The sequence below is a fragment of the Diospyros lotus genome, chromosome 13 (assembly GCF_014633365.1).
Source record: "Diospyros lotus cultivar Yz01 chromosome 13, ASM1463336v1, whole genome shotgun sequence".
Classification (NCBI taxonomy): domain Eukaryota; kingdom Viridiplantae; phylum Streptophyta; class Magnoliopsida; order Ericales; family Ebenaceae; genus Diospyros; species Diospyros lotus.
Window position 1 is genome coordinate 39,913,937 of NC_068350.1, and position 18,618 is coordinate 39,932,554.

The following is an 18,618-nucleotide window of genomic DNA, read 5'->3' on the forward strand; positions in this document are numbered from 1 at the left end:
AGCTTTGCTTCTCCTAATGTACGTGGTGATCAAAGAACAGATCAAACCCACTACCCAAGTGATCAGGAAAAATACATATATAGCAGTACTGAAGATGGAATATATATATGAAATGAGAATTGCACTTTGATGGAACAAACTTACTCATAGGAACAACCTTAAAAAGACGAAAATACATAGAAGGGAGAACATGTATCTCTACTCACTCTTGACTTTCTTAGTTACATTTAGTATAGATATTGCTTTCTCCCAGGTTTAACTTTAAGCACAGACACACACGCTGATTATGGGTGTGTGTGTATATAATTAAGCCTGGGAAACCCTTCAGATCAGTCGCTTAATTACTATAATTACAGCTTCAAAGTCAAATCCAGGCCCCCATCGCTGGCGTTGGCGGCGCCGCCTTTCTCGAGTGACTTCCTGCCTTTCGGAGCCTTGGTTCCGTTTCTAACCTTAGCTGCTGGCTCAACAACTCTTGAAGAACCCCCACCTTGCTTATTTCCAAAAGTGGGGAACAGTGCAAGCTCAGTCGAGGGACCCACCGCCGCCTGAGCAGCAGCAGCAGCAGGTGGTGGTGCAACGGGGAAATTATCTGTCAAGGGCATCTGAGCATTCTGCTTGAGCCAGGCGCGGCGGCGGCGGTATTCTCTGGGATTCTTGGTGAACAGCTTCTTGTCCTCCTTTCTTTCCTTGCGGTGAGCGTTCTGGTGGCCTCCCAAGGACTGGGATGAGGGAAAGGGTTTGCGGCAGTAGGCGCACACGTAATCCCAGAACTTAGGGGAATCATGAGCCAATTCATCATCAGGAACTTGAGCTTTGGGTTTAGGGTGGGGCGTCTGATTGTTGGTTGAGCTCTCAGAGGAGTCGACCTTGCGATGCATGGCGACAGAACTCATGGCCGGGCGATGGGAAGATTGGAAGAGATGAGAACAGTAAGGAAGAGAGAGAGTGAGGTGTGAGAGAGAGCATAGAGGAGAGGGGCAATTTATAAAGAAGATTGAAGAGTTTGAGAAGGACAAGTAAAGAATTAGTTTAGTCTGAATCAAGAGATTAACACAATGATAAGAAAGAAGTTAGATTTCGTATTTAATACAAAGCGGTGATGAATGATCATCCTAACAAGCTAATCGGTAATGTACGTAGTAAAGGATAATAAGCAGTAGCTCTCTCTCTCTCTTTCTCTCTTCTCTCTCTCTCTCTTTCTCTCTCAGGTAATTTGTTTGAATCAAGAATACATTTTTCTTTTCATTTCTTTTCTTTTCTTTCCATTTTAGTTGGAGTTACTTAGTGTGAAATTAAGGTGGAGTAATAGCATTTGGGACCAACTCATCCATGCAAGTCTTGGAAGGATAAGAAAAGGGTGGATGGGATACATAGCCAGCTTTATTATATATATATGTATGATTCACTGCGAGGAAAATGTAATTTTTTTGGTGTTCACTGAAACATTTTTGACAAGCCACGGCCAATTATAAATGCTGCAAGAAACGCCACTAATCATCTGGTGTTTTTGTTTGATTTTTCTAGGGTTTAATCATATCAAATATATATATATATATATATATTGTGATAAATGATTATCTATATTTAGCATTTATGAACACTCGGAGAGGTCATAAAAACGTCTAAGAAAGTTGCTAATTGTCAAGGAAAATAACTAAAATATTGAGAAATATATATGCAAAAACATTAGCAAAAAACCTACAACTTAACGACATTAAAAAGTTACAAGGTCAAAATCCACACTCCTTCGGGTGAGCTTTCAATCCCTTCCTTAATTATGTGAGCCCCTTCCCAAAACCCTAGTTTGGTTTTCCCTAACAATCTTCCGTGTTGTCTTTATTTTTTTACATTTTGATTTACCTTAATTTTTTGACACTAATTGTTTGCATATCCTATCTTTAATCGTGCTTAGTTTAGTTTTAGGGTTTCTAAGACTTACCTTGATCTTCGATTGAAGCTTCAACACCCCCCCCCCCCCCCCCCCTCCTAGCAATCTTTCCTTAGAAGAGTTCAAATGGGGGCTTTCTTCTTCAACACTATGCCCTTGGGATCCAAGGAAGGGCTCCAAAATGAAGCCTCTCAACCTCTACCTAGATTCAAGTGACTTCAACAAGAAGAGGGTATATTGTATAATTAGCATATGTATGGATAATAGCCTTCCAACCTTTAAGCTTGTCTCTAATCTTTGAAGCAAGTCCTTAGCAAGTCCCTTCAATTGGAAATGGGAATATGTATCCAAGTAAATCCCTTTATTCATCTCCTACGTACCTCTTGTTTCCAGGGCATGTAGTCTAAGTATACATAGCTGATGAATTTGGCTCCTAATCTCACACTCTACTATATAAATTCATGAGTGTCTATCGATTAATTCTTGGAAGCGGGTAATTAATATACCTTACTTGTCAAGGAAGTGAGTAAGAAAAACATTAGGAAGACAAGTTGAAAGGAAATATATATACATACAAGTGAAGGGAATAATATAAGTTTGGAACTTATATTGTGGTTGAGGAAGTGATCCTAATATATATTGTTGATTATTGAAAAATAGGTCGATGAATGTGAGTATGTATAATTTAGAAGGGTCTTCCAAGGAATTCAATGGTTTAATAGATGTAACCTTTTTATATATGTGTGTGTCTAGATAGATTTGTCACATCTCTTATGATTCTTACTCTAATATATATATAAATCATTTTTCTCTTCATTAAAAAAGTCATTATGCTCTTAATTTTTGTCATATCATTAAGTAAACCAAGCCAAAAAGCCAACCCAAGTAAAAAGGTTAGGGTTCCTTTAATGTTGTAGATCTCATGTTTCAATTTTGGTAGCTCTAATTAATTAAGGCCAACCTAAGTAATGGGCCAGTTAAGATTGAGTTCATTTTGTGGAATCTTATATTTTGGTTGGGTAGCTTCAAGCCCAAACAAAGTAATGGATCGGCTATGGTTGCTCTCGATGTTATTTTTTTTAACGCAAAAGTCGAGAAGCCCCACCACAAAGCCTTTGGCCGAATCGTCCCTCTCTCTATAAACCACATATCCAATTGTTTCAATTTTGGTAGCTCTAAAGCCAACCTAAGTAATGGGCCACATGATTATGATTGATTTAATTTTGTGGATCTTATACTTTAGTTTGGTAGCTTCAAGCCCAAACAAAGTAATGGGTCGGCCAAAACGCCCCCACTCTATAAGCCACAAATTTAGTCACAACAACTTCCATAGCATGGACTAGGTAAGTCGTCGTTGCAAAGATAAGGAGCAATGACTCAACGCATGGCACAACAACAAAGTAAATCACAAGTGCCCGCTCCAAGTCTCAAACTCGAGACTTGACATCACATCAACAATGTCATAACTACTTGCAATACACGTTGGGCTACGCTCAATGTTATGGGTTTGATGTTTCAAGTACATAAAAACATATATAAGTCCTAATTGTCTCTATCCTTTCATTAATCCTTGTCAACCCCCCCCCCCCCCCCCCCAATCAATTTCATGCCCAATCTCTCTTTTTTTCTATTATCATTCACAACTAAAATCACGTAACTCATCAAACCTTTTCTAAATTAGGGATTAGGGCTCATATTGATATATTTCCAATTCGATCGATGCATCCTAGCTAGAATTCTTCAATCCTAAAGTATTGATGTGAATTAAGGGAAGGCTATATATCATCTCCGAAGGATCTCGGAGGTGTGCCATCACATGCGACATGAAATAAGTAATATGTTTTTGTGTTATAAAATTTTGTTAATAAAGTGTTCTTTAAAAAAAAATGTAGCTATACTGACAAAATTAATCTCTAGACAATAAGTGATTTTTTAAATAACTTTACCACTACTTCAAAACTCAATTTATTTAAAATTTGACCTAAAAATTAAAAATAAACTGTTACTGTCAAGCTCCATGCACCTCACAAAATTTTATTTAAAAGCTTTTACCGCCTCTGGTTTATATTAAAGCTGGGTTCTTAATTAATCACTTAATGACTGCATGGCCATGCATGCGTCCGTACGTACACCTGCCTGTTCAAAAATGTCAAAGGTGCTTTCGTGTATTACATTGTCGCCTTGTCGATCGGAACCGTTCGACGACGGATCGCATATATACATATTAGCCTCATGATCGGCGGCTGCGACGACGACGACTTCCGGCGTACCAATTCCTCCTCCAACGAGTCATTCAAACGTCTTCAACTTCAACTTCAACACGTCGCTGCATCTACATATAATAATACTGCACAGTCGTCAAAGCCAAACAGGCTATCTATCTCCATCAATGATTGCCCCAACCGTGCACATAGCTAGCTACCAACCATCTTTGGAATTCCCTCTTTAATTCAGAGACGATTTAGATTCATTCACAGTTATCACTTGCCGATGGAGAAGCTGAGAGAGAGAGAGAGAGAGAGAGAGATGTCAATTGTACTTGTATTCGTCTTTTTTCTTTCCTTTTTTGCCACTAATTTATAATAATTAATTTCCTTCTCAAAATCAAATAAAAATCACTTAATTTAATAATAATTTTACATATGTTAGTAATCAAAAAATTAAAATATCCCACTAAATACAAATCTAAACTCGACTCGACTCGACTCTACTGAGTCACTAACACAATGTTACGTAACTCTTAAAAAATTCAAATCAAACAAAAATTTTGTGCAACAAACAATATGAGAGCACGTGAAATTTGTCCGTAAATGAGATCATAAAAGGGGAGAGAGCCTCTGAAAGAGCAACACATTTAGCATGAGAAAGGCCAGGTGTGAGCAAGAGGGAGGAAGCAAGCTCCCATTTTATTTTGTTCTGGAAGAAGAAGCAATTAATTCACATACATACCTACCTACCTACCTACCTCCCTAGCAGCTGCCCCGTTTGTTGCACCGAAACTAAAATGTCAAACTAATCTGTAATCCCCACATCATCAGAGTCATGAACCTGTACCAAACCAAACCATGCATCTCTCTAAATCCATCCACCAACAACACACACACACACATTATATATATAGATATATATTACACGAAAATATGTAAGTTTGACATATTTATTAACAATTCGTATTGATATCTTATAAGTTAATATAACATACAATACAATATATCAATACAAAATATTATCAAAAATGTCAAATTTAAATCTCCAAATACATAATATTTGCTTGAATTACATTCTCTAACTCAAAAGCGAGCTACCATTAAGTCCCTGTGATTACTTTTGACCGTAAACATACAATATAGTGACTTGGCCTTGGGGGCCTCCTTCCCTAGTGACAACAGCTTGAGGCTTTCACTTCATCTTGTCTTCACTAGGTAGACTTTTTTTTTTTCATCTTCTATTCTTTTCTTCGTCTCTTTGCCATTGACTTCTCTTCCTCTTCTTTATTAGATTTGGGAGTCAACTAGGCTGTAAGGAGAGAGTCAGAAGAGTCGTTGGCATCCTCCAGTGTCTCTTCAAAGTCACTTGCAAAATGAGGAGAAAAATAAATAAATATATAAAATACAAAATTGAAAATGACACCACGATGTTGTCAACCAACATGTTTTCCTTAAAAAAAACAAAATGTGAACACAAATCATTAAAAAGATAAAAATTAGAAATAGAAAACTAAAGGCTTTGTCAGACTAATGTTAAACTAATCTCACCACTTTTAACTCTTTTTTTCCCAAATAAAAAGGGTAAAGTTAAATACCAAAGAGATTCTCATGTGTGCAAATTAATGATCAAGATCAAGTTTAGCCCTTGCCCCACTTATAAGGTTAGGTCTGTCAACTCTGAAGCCACCTTCCTCGTTCATTTGCATTCAAAGAATATTCATAATTACACTAACTAGAATCCTTATTAGGCCTTAATGAAAGCATTAATTATTAGTCATTCACTCCTTAAATCATACTAGTAACGACAAGTGATCATTCGAGAACACAATTGGCAAGTGTGGACACTCTCAAATAGCTTAAAACACAAGACCCTTTACCTAGGCATTCAATGCTTAAGCCAGCAAGCCTACCACCTCGTTGGTATGCAACTCCTCTTTGTGCAGTATCATCTTAATTAAGTGGAAGTGGAAGAGATCCTCGAGCGTTTTCAAGATACAAAACACATTCAATTTTTTTCTAAGTAAATACATCTTGTTTTCACTTCTACTCTTATTACGATATATTTATTTATAGGTCAAGTTGGTTTAAATTCAATATTAACCCAAAACTGGGTAAAATTAAACCCATATATAACTCACATAATTACAAAGTAAAACCAAATCAACCCAATCCAACCCAATAAAAATTGGGTTGGATCTCGATTCTAATATATATACACCTCAAAGTTTTGATAACACAAATTTTGAGGGGAAAATAAAAAACTAAAATTCAATATAACATAATAAAAAAAAAAAAACAATACTTACTTAAAATAGGAACTAATTTAAAATTGAATTTTGAAATTTCTGAAAACCAAATAGCATTATGCACAACCCGATTGATTTTCACATTTTCAATCCCTTTAATGCTCCTGATCTAGATCCTAAATTACTGTCTTCCTTGTAGTTCAACATTTCCAAGCCAAAACCACACAAACAAGCAATCGTATTCCCAAATCTTTCTCGTCCGCCCATTTTCTCACCTATCAAACAGAATACCATCAATGAACAAACCAAAAGCACGAAGAAATTAAACTTAGTGGAATTATTAACTACTATCTTCTATTATTTTATATATATAAATATTAATATATAAAATTTATCATATATGCCAACTCTAATCGGGTCTATAGACTCGAATATATAGAACTAGAATCAAATCAAATTAGAAACAAAAAAAAACAATCAAATTGGTTCAATTCAATTTGGCTCTCGGGCCTACTTGAATCTATGGACATCCCTAACTTTGGTGTCACGTACCGGCTATGTAAGGGGTACCGTAATTGGAATAGGCTGTAGATGAGTAGTGTACTCAGGAAGTCACAGCATTAAGGGTTGTACCTAGTTAGTTACAACTGTAACTTCTTGTAAATTCTAGAACATGGAGGCGGTTACCGCACATGGGTGCCTGGATCAGTTATATATATGAGTTGTCCTGAGGAAGGAATATATGAAAAATCTCGATATTCTTCTTAATCTTCTCTCTTTTCTCTTTCTCCCTTTGTTTCTATTCGTCTAACTCCCTCTAAACATCTCTAATCTTCTCTCTCTCTCTCTCACTTGAGCCTTCTCACCTAATCAATGTAGAAACTAGTCAAATCCTTTGAAAGCTGACAATTTGGTATCAGAGTAGCACTCGTGGGCAGTGTTTGTTTCCATGAAGTTCATCACCATGGCCGATGAAAGTAGGATGAAGCAGATGGAGTCTAAGCTACAGCAACTCACGACAACAATGGCTAATATACAGACATGGATGGGAACTCTATAATCCTCAATCGAAACAATGGTGGAAACCATGATTGATAAGAGTGATGGAAAGATGGCAGGAAGAGAATCAAGAACAAAGCAATCTGTTACAAGAATAGATGCACAATCAGATGGTGGAACAGATGCAACAGTTTATGAGGATGTTCTCCGATCAACAACCATCAAGACTTTTTGCTGAGGAAATCGAAACCAATCCTTCCTGGAATGGGAATAGGACACCAACCATTAGCATTATCGGAGTTTGACATAGAACCAGAGATTATGAAGGAGAATACTTTAGAAAGGGGGCTCGGAACTCAACCTAATCCCAATCAGCCGAGTTTTTTGGCACCAAAGTTGGAGATACCACTATTCGATGGGGAGAACCCAAGGTGGTGGGTGAGACATTGTGAACAAATGTTCACTCTGTACCATGAGCCCGAACAACAGAAGATTACATTAGCTTCTGTCTACCTCAATGACATGAGAGATGCCTAGTTCCAAGGGTGGATCAAAGTGAAAGAGGGTTGTCCCTAGAGTGAGTTTGCAAATGATTTGTGTGAAAGATTTGGAGATGTGAGTATGATGGATGTGATCGAAGAATTCAATAAACTCAAATAAGAAATTAGAATAGTATAGACCTATCAGCTCAAGTTTGAAGAGCTAAGGTCACTGATGATGATTCATAGCCCCCACCTAACCGAATAATATTTTGTATCGAGTTTCATTAATGATGAAGTGAGGCCAATGGCAAAGATGATGCAACCCCGAATCATCAAACAAGCGACTAAAAGTGCTCGGTTGCAAGAACTCACAATAGAAGCCCTGATATTGTGAAGCCCTGATGAAGAAACATAGGTACAAATGAAGAGGGGTAAGCTCTAGTATTTAGTAGGGAACAGAGCAGTGGGTAAGGAGACTAGGCAAGGTAACAAGGGGATACTAGCCTTACCAACAGCCTAAGATGCACAGAAACAGAAACGGGAAACGTTTCCAATAGGAAACGAAAACGTAGAAACGGACATTCTTCTAAAAAAATAAGCATAAATAGGATCCGAAACGAGAATAAGAAACGTTTCGAAAACGTTTCTGAAACGGGGAAACGGCTCCTATGAGGTGTTTCCATGCAACATAACAGCTAACCCTATGCCAGCATAAGGAGGAAAGTTGGTGGAGCAGAGATGACAAACGGGATTATGCTACCATTGTGAGGATAAGTATTTTTCGGAGCATAAATGTAAGAGGCAATTACTCTTGTTGGAAGGAGAAGATGATAAAGAAGTGGAAGGAGGAGAACCCTTAGAGGCCAAAGGAAAAGATAAAGGAGAGATTTCCTTACATGCCCTCAAAGGATGAACCAACAATAAGATTATCAAGGTGGAATTGAGGGTACAAAATTGTTAATTGATGGTGCTCATTGACAATGGGAATACTTATAGTTTTCTGGATGAGGCCATGGCCAGGAAGCTCAATTGTGAGGTCACTAACAAATGGTAACAAGGTCCTTAGTCAATCAGCTTGCATGGAATTTTGCTAGGAGATGAATGGAGAAAAATTTGTGGTTGATTTGAGATTATTGAAATTGGGGGGATGTGATATTTGTGCTAGGGATAGACTAGATGAAAGGGATAGATCTCATCAGTTTCGATTTCAATAAAATGGAGGTGACTTTTGAGAAAGATGGCTATAGGAGGACCCTCGCGATAGAGATGGCAAATGGGCGAGCCGGCCTGCCTCCCACTTGGCCCACCCATTTCATGGGCCGGGCCAAATTTGGCCCGCAAGGGAGGTGGGTCGGGTCAGGCTGGGCGAACAATAGGAAATGAGGGCCAAGGCGGGTCAGGTCGGGCCAGAGTGCATAATTAAATACAAAAATTTATTATTGGAAGATTTTTTGTGGGTCGAGTCGTGGGCCACACAGCACTGGCTCGGCCCATTTGCTACAGTACCAGGTCGGGCTAGGCAAGGAGGCGAGCCGACCCATTTCCCAACTCTACCTCGCGGGTAGTTTCTAGTCAGGGGTTTGCAAAATGATCTTGGGGAGGAAGTTGCAAAGGATGTTCAAAAACAAACTCTCCCAAGTGGCCCAACTATTTTCCATTCATGCCATGAAGTAATCAAGGGAAAATCAAGAGCAGGAAAGGCAACTAACAATGACTGTGAGCAACCACTCACAAGACCAATGGAAGGTACATGAAATTAACTTACTAAACATGTTTTTATTTGAGTTTAGGGACCTTTTTGTTAAACCAAAATCCTTACCACCTAAAAGACCATATGATCATACCATCAACCTTAAGCCTGATGTGGAACCAGTCAATGTGAGATTCTACCGTTACCCACCTAGACAAAAAATAGAAATTGAAAAATTAATCAAAAACATGCTACAAAGAGCTATCATCCAACCAAGTCATAGCCCTTTTGCCTCTCCCATGCTACTTGTCAAAAAAAAATATGGCTCATGGCAGTTTAGCATTAACTATCGTCAACTAAATGTCATAACCATCAAAGACAAGATTCTCATACCCATTGTGGAAGACTTACTTGATGAACTTAAACATGCTTCTGTTTTCATCAAGTTAGACATTAGAGCAGGTTATCATCAAATATGAATGAGGCATGAAGATATACCTAAAACAGCCTTCAAAATTCAACAAGGGCCCTATGAGTTCAATGTGATGTCCTTTGGACTCACCAATGTTCCAGCCATCTTTCAGGCATTGATGAACCAAATTTTTTAACCTTATTTACACAAATTCATCCTTGTATTTTTTGATGATATTCTAGTCTACAGTCACTCTTTTGCCAAACATTTAAACCATCTGGAAACCACTTTTGAGGTCCTTAGATTCAACAAATTGTATGTTAAGGAGTCAAAGTGTGCCTTGGCACAGAGGCATATGGAGTATTTAGGGCACATAATCTCAAATGCAGGGGTAAGCACTGATCCTAGCAAGGTGGCAGTTATGGTTGTTTGGCCTAAGCCTATCAATGTTAAGGGCCTACGAGGTTTCTTGGGGTTAACGGGGTATTAGCGCAAGTTTGTAAAAGACTATGGGATAATTAGTCGACCCCTTATTGAGTTGTTGAAAAACGAAGGATTCAAATGGGATTCTAAGGTAGAAAAAGCATTTGATAAACTTAAGAAGGCCATGAGTGAAGTGCCAACTTTGGGGTTACCGAATTTCAATAAGCCCTCTATCTTGGAAACAAAATGCTAGTGCTAATGGGATTAGGGTTGTTTTAGTATAGAAAGGTAAACCATTGGCATTTCTTAGTCATGCTCTAGCCCCTCGACATCTCAATTTAAGTATTTATGAAAAAGAGCTATAGGCAACGCTGATGGCAGTGGATAAATAGAGACATTATTTGGAATGGGGCAAATTTGTGATTAGGCCAAACCATGAGAGTTTTAATTAGGACATACCATGAAAGTTTTAAATTTTTTTTACAGCAAAAGTTGCATACTGTTAAGCTCAGAGATAAGTAAATAAGATTTTAATGATAACAAAAATATTTTTATGATATAACTATATTTTATTAGCTTATTGTGAAATAAAAAATGTGTTTCTAATGGCTATCTATCTTAAGTCAACTGATGGTTTAGCTTAAGTTGACTGAAATAAGGCAGAATATTTAAATCTCTTCATATGCCATTTAGGTCGACTAAAGTTATTTCTCGATCAACCGAAGTTGGTCGAATGTTTGGCCTCGTATCTTAGGTTAACCTAGCTTTCGACCGAAGTCAGGTGAATGGCTGCTAGACAACTTCGATCGACCGAAATTGTGCCTTAGGTTGACCAAAGTTCAACAATCGTTTTTGCTGTTCTGTGTTTCCTGCATTTCTTTTTGAACGCTCAAAGGCATATTTTTACAAAAAGTTTTCACCTTATACTTTAAAATCATATCCTGATTTCTCCATGCAAAAAGGTAAAATCTATTTTTAAAGAAAAGACATTTTGACTTCACTTTTTTTAGATTCTGATTTTATTGTCTACTCTCGTGAACTTTTTGTCTCAAAAAGCTTATGGCTAATCTCATTAACAGGTTGTTTCTCCAACTTTTCTAGATTGACCTTTTTGTTCAATGTTTTTTCTCTATGTGTTGTGTTAGCCAAGATTCCTACAATTGCTTTTGGAAACTGAAAAAGGTTGAAGATTTTTTTTAAATTTCAAAATCATCTTTTGCCCCTCTATAACTAATTATCTGAAAATGCTTATATAAAGGATAAATATGAAGGCTTCAAGATAGAACAAACTATTAGAAGAGCATTCAAACAAGAGTGAGAAAGATCAAAGTGTTGAAAGTGTACTGGATAGTGGAATTCTCAATCATTGGTAACTTGTTTGAAATTATCTCTAATTATAAGTTTATTGTTTTATTCACTTGTGTGAAGAGTTTGTATTTACTAGCAGTGTGCTAATGGTTCTTACTTAGGCAAATGATTATATATTAGTTTTAGCTTCAATTAAAATCTAGTGTTATTTCTCTTTAATGAAACCTTAAGCTCAATCTTGAGAGAGAGGACTAGGCTCTTTAAAGCCAAATCTCTATAAAAATTCTCTTGTTTCTTGTGGTAGTACGATTTAAATTTTCTTATTCTTGCTAAACTACTTTATATTAGGATCACAAATTTAAAAGTTTCCAACAAGAGTTAAAATTATTAATTTTCAAAAAACCAAATTCACCCTCTTCTTGGGTACTTTTCTACGCAACACATGCTCGATTGCAAATGAAGGGAATGACAAAGCTAATGGGCCTAGATTATGTCATACAATATAGGAAAGGAAGGGAGAATGTGATTGTCGATGCACTATCAAGGTGTCAAGAAGAGGGCTCTGCTGCAATCACATGTGGTTTCGGACTAGAATCAAGATGTGACTTCTAGCTATGAGGCTGATGAGAACACTAAGGAATTGCTCGAGCAACTAGTGGTGAATCCTTTGGGTAAACTAAGATATACCCTTTCCGATGGCTTAATTAGGTATCAAGGCAAATTGGCAATAGGAGATGATGATCATCTAAAGAGGAGGATACTGGAGGCACTACACAAGTCTCCCATAGGAGGACATTTGGGTATAGTGAATACCTATCATAAGGTCAAACAACTTTTCCATTGGCTAGGACTAAAAAAATATGTGATGAGGTTTGTGCTAAGTTGTGATGTTTGTAAAAGATGCAAGTCTAAAACTATAGCTACCCCAGGTCTATTACAGCCTTTGGATATTCCAAATCAACCCTAGAATCAAATCAAATCAAATTGAAAAAAAAAAAAAAAAATCAAATTGGTTTGATTCGATTTGGCTCTCGAGCCTACTTGAATCTATGGACATCCCTAACTTTGGTTATGTTTGAAACTACTATTTTTCTACAGAAAAGGAGAATGGAGAGTATAAAATCTACTTACAGTCGTGCATTTTCACAATAGAAGTAATTTTACTTGTCCTTTCCCTTCCGAAATCCTAGTTCCAAGGAGAACATTAAAGGGGGAACGAGTGAACAACCACACACTTGAAAATCATGGAAGCATTTTATCATGTGGCAAATGACAACACCAAGAACGGATGACAAGTTGCAAGTGGAAACTAACCCACATCACAAATTTAAAAGAGAGAGAAACTGGAGACATGATGGATAATAGAAATAAATCCGTCAAAATAACATAACCATCCCCCAGATTAATTCCTTAGCAGAGGAAGAGAAAAAGATAAAAAGAGAGTTCTGATTCATTCATCAGTGCAGACACCCAGGAAAAATTGTACATAATTAGCTAGATCAGTTCATGGCTGGGCTAAGTACCTGCCATCTAGTGGAATGAGATGTTTATGTTTTACTGAGGATTCTTAGGATAGTTTAATCTAGCTTGCGATATATTTTATCATAAACCACATAACTGTTCAGGCTGATCATCCTTTTCCTCGGCATAAAGTCAAATGCTAAGAATTTACTTTCAACCCTTCACAAATTGGGGCATACTCTCCTTATTTGGATCATTTCATTCATTATTATATATTGCTATTCACTCCACTTCTCCCTCTTTCTGGTTAGATTGCTCCCTCTTATTAGATTGGTTTATCTTTGACCAAATCATGTCCAATGGCCCAGAACACGCACTACAGAGATGGAGAAATTGAAAAAATCTCCACATTGAAAGCGCCGAGCATGCACATCAGAATAGAAATCAACGTGTGCGGCACCTTGGCAACACACTCCATTCCCTGCGCCTTATAAGCATCCAAACAACCTAATAATTTTGCAATGACTTGCAAACTATCTTAATGACAACCAAGCAGGCCATGTTTGCCATTAACCCCTTCCTTCAACAATTCTAGTACTAATCCCATCGCTCAAGGGAACCCATTTCAAGACACTAGGTTCTATTGCCATGCCAACCACCACATATACTATGAGTCGTTACTATAGGCCACACTGCAACCCTGTTTGTTCCAACTTAACAATTGGTAGAGTTTATTAGTCTTAAGCAGGAACTCAAGACAATATATGAAGATCAAGGAATCACGATTCTCACATTCCCTAACCTAAACCATTGTCCTTCGTATCCACAAGAAATTGTGAAGGTGCAATATCCCCTCAGGAATGTAAATACCAATATTGATCTTGTTTGATGGCAAAGTCAAATTCAAGAGAAAGAAAAAAAAACTTAGCCAAGTAAAATGCATAAAAGCGAAAATCACAGTGTACTTGTAGATGAGGAGGCAACGAAGGAGACATGGAAGGAGGAGTATTTCATGAAGTTATTCAATGAAGGTGGAGAAACAAGTTATATGTTGGTCTGAATAAGATAGGAATTACATATTCTATAGGCATAAATGTCCAAACAAAATAAAGCAAGCATTAAAAAATATGAAGAATAGTAAAGCAGTTGACCCAGATAACATCCCAATAAAAGCATGAAAATGTATGGGAGAATGGGGACATTTTTCAATTAACGAAATTATTTAATGTGATCTTAAATCAAAAAGGGTGTTGGACAAGTGGAGGAGGAGCACTTTTTAGTGCCTATTTGTAAGAATAAAGAAGATGTTTGAGTTGTCAAAATTGTAGAGGAATCAGGCTAATGAGTCACACTATGAAACTTTGCATCAAGTCTTATTGACTGTTATGAGCTTGCTATTGAAGAGGTGGATAAGAGACTTGAAGAGGCCAATGTGGTTCTCGGGTAGGGGTGGCACAACCCAACCTACCCAAGAACAAAAGTGATCCAAAGTCACACAACATCCTATTTGCAATGCCACATTGTTTGGCACTTTCAAAAATCAAATAACAATATCTGATCTTATGCAATCCCATATGAACAGAAAGCCATTATCTTGAACTTGTGTAGATAATGCAGGAAGCTGCAAGCATTTTCGCTCACATAATTGGTCCAATAACAACTTGACCATAACAAAAGTGGAGGCTTGCAATGTAATCTGCTTGCAAGAATCCTGAAGTTCACTAGGTATCAAGCTTACAAATGCCAAAACTGGCTAAAACACACATGGATCCATGTCATTCAATCAAAAACTCTTAGATTCTTTCTATTTCTTTCCCAAGTCAAAAGTCAATCATTACCGCAAATGCAGGGACTTCATGGCAAGGCCACATCAATGGTTCCTATGCATCCTTAAGCTTTGGAAACAACAAGGTGCAACACATCCCAAATTTCACAAAACTATCTTTCCCCATGCCAGATATTAGAGAATCAAAAGCTAACCAAAGAATACCTATTAGTTTATATGCAATTCCAATCATTAATCATTATGTCAAGCTTTGATGCAGAAATCAAAAACTTTTTGAAGTTAGAAGTTGGTCCAGTCATCTTGTGCTGGAGAAGAAACCTAGATGAAAGAGGAGACTGAATGTCATGACTGAAACTAGGTAGGGAAATGTTCCAGTTAGTATATGACTAGAAAGAAACTCATTGGTGTAGAACCAAAAGGAAAAAATCAGGAGGTGAAGCAAACAAAGAGAGGAGAGAAACTAAGAGAACAGAAGAATAAACTTGATTCCAGGTCCTGTATTCTTTTTCTTTTTCTTTTGTCTTTTTATTTTTATTTTTTGGCAGAAAATTTCAGGTCCTATATTCAGTAATCAAAAGGAATTTAAACAAAAACTACAATTTAAAAAAAAAATAAACAAAATATTATAGTTTTCAAACTATTTAACAAACTATTACACTTTTCCCACCATGTCAGTCCACATTGAAAGTGGGGTCATCATGAGAAATTGAACCACACAAAACTCACTCCTGGGAGGAACAAGTTCCACTTTTGCAAGGCAGTGTCATGTACCTAGGGTTTAGCCTAGGATTGGAATGACGATCGGAAGGAGCTGACAAAGTAGAATCAAGAACAGAATACTTGAGAGGAAGAAATGGACAGAAATGGGGAAAGAATGTAAAGAGAAATGAGGGAGAGAAGTAGAGAGAAAATGAGAGGGAGATTGTACAGAATTGTAGAGAGAGAATTGAGAATTAAGAATTCATTCAAATCAAGCGTAAAAACCATCCCATCCATTTACAGCAGCCTTATATAGGCATATCAAATTCCTAACAGCATCCCAACTCACCCATGTGCTCCTAACCACTTGCTAAAATATCTCATAACCATTATAAAAGCATATTACTATATTACCCCCTTAATGCCCTTGGGTCATGACAATTCCCCCCTCATTGAGAGAGTTCTTGTCCCCAAGAACTTGCAGCAAGTAGCCATTGCTTCATCCAATTCCCGCCTTCTCTATTTAATTTATCTTTCTTTCTTTCTTTCTCCTTCTAAGCCTCTTCTTCTTCCTCGTTCTTAAGCGTCCGAGATCAATCTCAGGCATAATTTGGCCTAGAACATCAATAGGAGCAACCTGATAGCGTTCAAATCCAATACACCCACCTTCTACAATAGAAGCCCAATCAAGCTTGATCTCCAATCTATGGACATGATCAGCAAATTCCGGACAGTCATACTAAGTAGCTGAAACTTGGAGTCCAACGTAAAGACTATCTATGTCCGTGATCTCTATTAGTAGTTCTTCGCTATCCAATACAAGTAAGAATGGTAGAACTTCATCCTTAGTTGCAATTATTGTCTTCCCTTTCAACCCACAGCCATGCTTCGTTACCGAAATATCAACAGCATCCTCAAAACGCAACAATGGAGGATTGTAGACTTGCCTTGGATACTCATACCAAGGCTGTTTGTGAACATTAGCATTAGGAGCTGCTGCAACTTCAATTCCAGCCAACGATTTCTCAATGATTGACACCTAGCCAAGTGTCTCAGCACTAATAAGAGTGCTTGAGAGTCTATCAATTGATTGAGTGCCATCCTCCAATTCTTTTTCCTCACTCTCTTCTTCCACCTCCTCTTCTTCCTCTTCTCCTTCTTCGTTAAAGTTGGACCGATCTTGTTGCAAAATCCCCAAAACATCACCATCGAGAACTTCTTTTCCAAAGGAATTGGTGTGTTCCTTTAATTCTCATTTTGCCTTTGCTTCCCTATCAATCTATTCATCACAAATTCCCTTTGGATAATGTCATTCACCCTTAATATCATTTCTGATGTTGCACTTCTCCTCCGACTGCTTCATTTTTAGGAACTCCTCCTTGTTAAAACTCCCACGATAATCTTCGAAGAATTCAGCGAAAAGCTGTAATGATACTTCTTAGTATCATTGCAGACTCTTGGAGTTGCTCATGTAACATATGGCCGAAATCCTTGCTCGTATCATGTATTACACTTCTTGTTTCCTTGTCAACTTGGATGATCCCCTTCTCCTGTTCCCTGTTGTTTCTAGTTGAAATTGTAGCCTTCTTCTGCTGCCATAGAGGCTCCAATTGTCTCATTCATGCACTGCTTTCCATGGCTGATTTTTCAAAACCATATACTTCGAAGTCCAAGTAGTAGGAGTTCGAATCTGTTAGATCAATTGCTATCTGAAATTTCTGATAAAACCAACGGCAACTTCCGACCCGAGAGTTGCTTCTCCCCTTCGGTTATGATTGGTCTCAATTTCAACAACCAAGACCACCTGAACTCGTTGAAATGTTGTGCTTCGGCTTGCTGATCCACATTGCCTAACCTCGAAAAATAGCCGCAATCAACCTACTTCACAACAGTCGCCCAAGACAAGCAATCACCTCACCACCATTAGCGATCTTCAATTCTCTAGTAAACTGAACGGCTAGGCAACAGATCTGATTCCGCCTTCTAGCTCGTCTGTTGCCAAAAGTCTCCTACACTCGCCTCACCTTTTTGATCAACTACAACAACTCGATATCACTATCGGCACCTCCTGGTTGTGTCGTCTTCAATTCCACTTAGTCCTAATACCAACACTCATCACCGTCCACTTCACCCAATCACCATCCCATGGCTGCGACCACTGGCTTGGTTTTGTAATTTATCAGAATTGCTTCACCTAATCACTAATGTAAATCACCGTTGGAGATCGATAATAGAGTCGGATTCTTTCTCGCCTCCAAAAGTCAAACAATCTTCTCAATCAACTTCTTCGATATGTTCTGCTCGCGATCGTTGTGGATTCAACGATTATATTCCCCGCTAACTCCTTCCAAACTCAAATCAAAAGCGACCACTTACCTGCCGTCAATCACTTTCATGTCTCGGGTTTTGCTTCTATGAATCGCTTCTAGAACAAACTCCTAAATGTATTGACTCCAATCGCACCACCGAAATGGTTTGACTCCGTCACTTCTGTGATGTTTCCGGAATCACCTCCTGCAACTTGTTACTTTCCGCCACCGATCGCCGGTTAGCGTCAAAACCTACCGTGGATTGGTGTCCGTTCTGCCACTACTACCTTCTCTGAATTCTGCCGCTTCAAAAGTCGAACACACTAACTGAATTTCCAAACTCATAGCCGAGGAATGACTGTTCTGATACCATTTGTCATGTACCTAGGGTTTAGCCTAGAATTGGAATGACAATCGGAATGAGCTAACAAAGTATAATCAAGAACAGAATACTTGAGAGGAGGAATCGACAGAAATGGGGAAAGAATGTAGAGAGAAATGAGGGAGAGAAGTAGAGAGAAAATGAGAAGGAGATTGTAGAGAATTGTAAGAGAGAGAATTGAGAATTAAGAATTCATTCAAATCAAGCGTAAAAACCATCCCATCTGTTTACAGTAGCCTTATGCATATCAGATTCCTAACAGCATCCCAACTCACCCATGTGCTCCTAACCACTTGCTAAAATATCTCCTAACCATTATCAAA

At 37.9% G+C, this 18,618-nt stretch overlaps 1 protein-coding gene across 1 annotated transcript; it reads right to left on the reverse strand.

Annotated features, from left to right (window-relative positions):
• Positions 1–350: 350 nt before the first annotated feature.
• On the reverse strand, positions 351–896 carry LOC127788237 (zinc finger protein 7-like). The gene has a single exon (XM_052316349.1). It carries the CDS (start codon positions 894–896, stop codon positions 351–353), a length of 546 nt encoding a protein of 181 aa, XP_052172309.1.
• Positions 897–18,618: the final 17,722 nt, after the last annotated feature.